This window comes from Neofelis nebulosa, chromosome 5 (assembly GCF_028018385.1).
Source record: "Neofelis nebulosa isolate mNeoNeb1 chromosome 5, mNeoNeb1.pri, whole genome shotgun sequence".
Lineage (NCBI taxonomy): Eukaryota > Metazoa > Chordata > Mammalia > Carnivora > Felidae > Neofelis > Neofelis nebulosa.
The window spans coordinates 106,954,625-106,960,737 of record NC_080786.1 but is presented as its reverse complement, the minus strand read 5'-3'; the positions used below and the strand labels follow the sequence as shown (position 1 = coordinate 106,960,737).

The following is a 6,113-nucleotide window of genomic DNA, read 5'->3' as shown; positions in this document are numbered from 1 at the left end:
AAAGATTTTAACCAGACTCTGACTATTCCCCAAAGCCAGAGCTCCTTCTACTTTCCCTGGGGAGTTCTTTTGTGTGATCTCACTTAATCCTCACCAGTCTCAAGAGAGTGGTACTATTGTTATCACTTTTTACAAATAAAGACACTAAGACTTTGAGAGGTTAAGTGAATTGACCAAGATCATGCAGCTAGTAAATGTCAGAGCCCAAGTCAGACAGTGTGCCTTTTGCAGATCTACTTTTTAACAATTATGCTGTATTAACTCCAACCCCAAAACAAAAGGGAGTCAGGTAGACAGAGCGGAGGATCTTGGCTGAATATATAGTTAGGATGATTTGTTCTAGTAGGAGTTACTTAAAGCTGCTGTTAAAAGAAAAACAATTTCCTCAAGGAATTCTATGAGATCCCTTCGGAATGCTAGCAATTCAGTCAAACTTAGCTTATGAAACACTGAACTAAAAGGCATTTGTCTCCTAGCGTTAGCCTTCCAGTTGGTTCATAAGACGCAAATAAAATGTTAATGTTAAATCCAAGCAGGAAAAAAAAAAAACAACAAACTACTTATTTTAAGAGGAAAAATATATAAGAGCTCTACTCTAGGATACTGTTGATATAAAGAAAACCAGGAGGACTAGACAGGCAGGCTTTTGACAAAAATCAGGGCTGAAGACAGAGCTTGATAGTTTCCAGCATAAAAAAAGATAAAAGAATTCAGAGATCATTCTGAGTGTGTGTGTGTGTGTGTGTGTGCCGGCATGTGTCTACTTGTCTTAATAAGCTTCCCCTGCCGCCCAACTCTTCACCCCCATCTAGTTGGTGACTCGAAGCCTTCAGATGAAAGCTCAGTATGTGAGGACTACTAGTTCGCATTCTCTGCAGACTAGCCTCACACAGGGGTGACCCTGTGATGCAGGAAAGGCTATTTAATGCCCTGGCGAAGTGGTTGAGGGACCAAGATTTTATTATGCTTCCGGGATCAGAGTGGTGATCCAGCATTCCTGATTTAGAGCCACTTAGGGCTCCAACAGCTCCACCCCGGAGTTCAAGAGGAAAATATTCCTGCATGGTCTCTGCCTGATCTGAAAAAGGCACAGCTTCCCGATGTTCCGCCTGGGAGATGGTTCAGTCTTTAGAAATTGCCAGAGAAGCCTGTCCATCTGCTGGGATGCCTGGCTTTCTGGAACGGACGAGAAGGAGTTAGACTTTTAATCGGAGTAACTTGAGGATTTTCTGTTTGTAACTAAAAACCGCCGCTTAATTCAAAATAAAAAAGACACATGCTGTGGCAGGTAGACACTGGGAAAATCCGTGTGACGAAGTATGATCTAAAAATTCCTCATTTAATTTCCCCCGGGAAAGAGTAAATATTTTCTCTTTGGTACTGGGGCAGTCGACTCGAGTGATCTGCCTTCAAAAGAAGGTGCGTTCGAGAGGTGGGTTAGTGGGAGCAAAACGGGGAGGAATTAGCCCAGGATTTGGATTGCTCCCGGCCAACCAGAAGCTGCTCCAGTTAACTCTCAGGAGGAGAGTTTCCACCGTTGCCACCCCCTCCAGACCCTTCTTCCTCCTCCGCTCCCGCCCTAGGACCCAAGGCGCGCCCCGCCCCACCAATCCGGAATTCTCCACCCCCCCAGCGTCCTGCCCGGCTACTCTCTTCATTGAAGATGGAGGCTGCAACATCACCGCCGAAAAATCCCTGCGGGGCGAGCCACTGGATTCAGCGTCTGGGGACAAGCGCTCTTTGAACCCTGGCGAGGCTGCGTGGTGACCAAGAAATGGGAGGCCGGACCGAGAGGGCGAACGTAAAGCCGCCGGCTAGAGGCAGCCCCGAGGGCTCCCCTCCCCGCGCGCTCGCGGCGCCTGTGTCTGCTCCGTATTGGCTAGCGTGGTTCCGGGGGCGGAGCCGCGGGAAGCACCTCCCACTCGGGGGCCCCTGGATCCCGCGAGCTGCTTACCCGCGGAGTTCCAGAGCTGGGCTCCGTCTGCGACTCGGTCCTGCAGCGCCTCTAGGCTGCAGGTCGGTGCTCCAACCACCTGCTCGGCGCTGCGTCCTGGGAAGCGGGGAAGAGAGAGGAGGGAGGGGGGGCGGCGGTGGGGGGAGGAGGAGGAGAGAGGAAGCTTACACACGCCTTCCAGTCCCTCCACTCAGAGCAGCCCTGAGACCGCTGCCGTCGCCGCTGCTTTCGCTGCTACGGCTCTGCCACCTGAGGAGACCTCCTGGACTCGCCGCCCCTGTGGCCACCCCCGGCGATTCCTGCCTAGCACCGGGCTTTTTATGCACACTGCCACTACCATTATTATTATTCCAAGAGAGGGAGAACAACAGACCAGCCTGAAAGAACCACGTACACCTTTCTGAAATAGTCAAGTGTCTCCTGGGAAGAGAGGGTCGTCGGTCCCGGGAGAAGGAGCCACTGGGGCCAAGGGCAGGTGTTGAAGGGGAGGAAGGAAGAGTTGGGGCACTGCGTGGTGGAAAGTTGCTTGCGGCGGAGAGCCGAAGGTCCAGCGCCACAGCCCGGGGGGGCGGTGTGCCTGGGAGAAGCCGCTGCCCCCTGCGTTGGGACCTGCGAGCTCGCGGGCAGCGCGGGGCCGGGACGACGTCCCCTCCTGCGGCGCGGACGCTGTCGGTGGCCCCCAAAGAGGACGAGGAGGAGGAATATGGCATCGAAGGCGGGCCCCTCCTGCCGTCTAGTCTTCTGCCTCTTGATCTCCGCCGCTGTCCTCCGGCCAGGTGAGCAGGGGCCTGGGAGCAGCCCAGGCCAACGTGGAACGGGGGCAATTTCCTGAGTCTGCGGCGCAGGCCTCGCACCTTCGGGGCTGTGAGCCGGGGCGAGTGGGGGCGGTGCGGGCACACATCTGGCCCTGGGTTCAGTCACCTGTGCCTCACGTTTGGGCTCGGCCGGCTGGCTCAAGTTTGGGCAGGGACTGGGGGCCTTGGGTAAATCTCCAGGAACTTTGGGTGCTGCCGGGGTTCGGGCTCCAGGGGCCCACGGGCAGTATTCGTCTGGTTCTCTCCCCGTTCCAACCCCCCCCCTCCCCCGCCCTTGCAGCTCCCGCCTAGGCGGCGAGCCCTTGCCCTCTGACAATTCCTCCAGTCTTTGGATATCAAAGTCCACGTCACTGCGCTCCAGGCAGTTTTCCTTTCGCTTAGCTTTCCGAGAAATAACTGTCTGCACTTTTGGGGGGATAAATCCCCTGGTAACTTCCCCTCGGTAAGAGGTGAAGAAGGGGTAGGAAGGGTAGAAGAGAAAGGGAGGACTTTAATCACTCCTTTTTAGAAAAACCTCCCTCAGCTCAAACCGTGGCTTGAAGCCCCCTCCCCCATGGTCTGGGTGGGTAATGAGTGCAGGGGTGGTGGCAGGCAAAGGACGCAGCCTGAACTGGACTTGGCAGCCAGGGTTGTGAGACCTTAGTGAGTGGCTTGTGGATTTTACAGGACCTGTGATTCAACCTCAGTTTTCAGTAATGTACTGAGGCTCAGAAGCAAGAAACTCAAAATCCCCAATAACTAAAATATCTAGCCGGGAATCCCTTTCCTACCCTGGGGACGGCCCCTGTGCTGTCATCCTGAGACCAACCGGGTGGCCGACGCGAGTTGGTCCCTAACAGGGCATTCTGTATGTTCGCCGTCACTTGATAGAGCAGCAGGTTCATTTGCTCGCTAGACTCGAGTAATTTTTGGAATTGTTTTCTCCTTTTGAAGTTTTATCTCCAGCCCTTCATAGACATTTGCAAGTAAAAACTCCTACTTCCTTTTTTTTTTTCCGGCTTCTGTTTGTTCTTTTATCCTTTTCTTTAGTTTTTAGCAAAGAAAGACTCACTTCCTTTCCGCGTCTTTAATTTCTCAACATCCCTTCAGTTACCAAGCTGAGGCTGAAAAAAAAAAAAAAAAAAGATGTTTGGAAGCCTCCAAGCCTCCGGGTCTCTCCCAGGAAAAGAGGGAAAGTGAGGCTGGGGCTGGAGCCAGAAGATCACAAGTGTTTGTGAACTGCTGCTGCTGTGTCGGCTTCCTGGTGGTGGTGCGGAGGAGGGGGGTGGGTGCCCTCGCCTGATCTCTATTATAAAGTTACATTTCTGGGTGAGGTCCTGAGCTCACCTGCAGTTCTGAGGCTAGCGAGAATCATCTGCGACGCATCTCTAGCTCCAGGGCGGGGCATGTGAAGCGCGAGTTGAACCGGATTTGAAGCAGGTGGGTTGGGGTAAGCACACCCGGGACGTGGCCAGGGGAGAGCCACCTGACTTTGGCACATTGTGGATTTCACTTTTTCCTGATCCCATTGTCCGATGTAGGAAGGAAGGGCACTCACTCTGGGGCCGAGGGGCGAGGAGGGTGGACGAGGGTGAGGTAAGTTAGTAAAATGCAAAGACCCACCCTCCCAACGGTTGGTTTTCAGTTTAACCCTCTGCCCAGTTGGAGAGTTGCAGTCTCACCACACCAATTCCCCGGGAGAACACGCACACGCCCGGTTTCCTTTTCCGTGCGGTCGCTCTGGAGTCAGTTTTCAGTCGGGCCACCTCCGAGGACAGGTTTTCCCTCATATTTAGCTGCTAAAAAGGGAGCGGTTCCGCTTTCAGACTTCCTTCTCTGAGATTCTTTTGGAGCCGCAAGCTCGCGTTTGCAGCCGGTTCCCAGCGGCGCGCTTTCGGTGAGCTGGATGCATTCTAGCTGCGCCGCCAACCTCGGCTGATCTGAGGGTCAGAAACCTCAGACCCTTAGATCAGTGGTTTGCTTGGATTTATTGGGTTGGCATATGTACAGAATTCTCGGTGTCAGTGTGTTTAAAAGAAAGGTTTGTGGCACTAACAGCGCCTCGTCCAGACTCGGGACGCAAGTCCTGGAAGGCAAGTGCGCCTCCTTCGGAGCCCTCTGCATAGCTGCGCCGTTGGGGATACGTGCCAATGGCCAGGCTGGCTTAATCCAAGAGACCAACTGACTTACCCGCCTGCAACCCCATTTAGGGAGCACTTTTAGTAGTGTGTGTTGAGACCTAGAGAACAAAAATTCGCGCCTGTGGAACTGCTTCTGCAGGTCTTTTGGGCTGTAGTCGCTACATAGTCATTGATACGTTCGGGCATGGCCTGTCACCTGTTTTGAAGGGAGGGGGACAGTATGTATGAACCACAGAAACTGAATTCAGAGATGAAAGCAATGAAGTAAGTGCTGAGCATCGGAGGAAGCAAGAATCTCATTATCCTTGTAGAAAGAGCGTCAGCCTGTGGTGACATTTTGTATTGCTTTTTTAAAAAAATGCTTTCCTTGATTACTTACAACAAGGAGGTGCAGTTAACTGTTTCTTCTCTTGGATCTTTGGTGTGCACCCTTCTCAGGAATTTTTCTTAATTTCTTACTGATACAAGGTTAATTCTAAGACATAAGCACACTTAAGTTTTTCCCCCAGAGTGGGGTATTATGTTCTCAAGGCATTGTTTATCTCAGTAGGCCTTGGGGAAAGCATCAACTCAAATAATGTCTTTGCAGACTGCCTGATGTGGGACTATTAAAATTTATTAATTTAAAAATGGCAAACTGCTTAGTAGCCAGTAAATATTGCTTTTTCCTTGATGATTTATATAATCCAATAGTCATTTACAACTTAATGGGATACTATTTTCACTAAGCTGATTTCCTAGGCTTGGCTCAGCATCATTCACCTTTGGGCACTTGAGCAAGTTATTTCACATATTTGGACTTCAACTCTCTCATATGTAAGTAAAACAGTGGACTAAGGATCTACTCTCTGGGATCTCTTTAGCTCAAAACTGTTTCTAATGACCTAAGGTAAAATGCTGATTTGATCAAGGCAGAGTCATTATCCACAAAACAGATGAACATAAGGGAAGGTAAACAAAAATAATATAAAAACAGGGAGGGGAACAAAACAGAAGAGACTCATAAACATGGAAAACAAACTGAGGGTTACTGGAGGGGTTGTGGGAGGGGGGATGAGCTAAATGGGTCAGGGGCGTTAAGGAATCTACTCCTGAAATCATGGATTCACTATATGCTAACTAATTTGGATGTAAATTTAAAAAAATTAAAAATTAAAAAAAAAACCCTGTTTCTAATGACCTAAGGTAAAATGCTGATTTGGTCAAGGCAGAGTCATTATCCAC

At 50.8% G+C, this 6,113-nt stretch overlaps 1 protein-coding gene across 3 annotated transcripts in view; it reads left to right on the top strand.

The window, feature by feature from the left end:
* The first annotated feature begins 2,114 nt into the window (after nucleotides 1-2,114).
* Nucleotides 2,115-6,113, top strand: part of ALCAM (activated leukocyte cell adhesion molecule) — a 215,823-nt gene continuing 211,824 nt past the window's right edge. The window contains exon 1 of one of the 3 annotated variants that reach the window (XM_058731527.1): nucleotides 2,115-2,730. In XM_058731527.1, coding sequence (XP_058587510.1) covers nucleotides 2,658-2,730 — 73 coding nt within the window. In that variant the 5' untranslated portion in view covers nucleotides 2,115-2,657. The remainder of the gene's footprint in view (nucleotides 2,731-6,113) is intronic. The other 2 variants (XM_058731528.1, XM_058731526.1) reach the window with 2 other exon arrangements.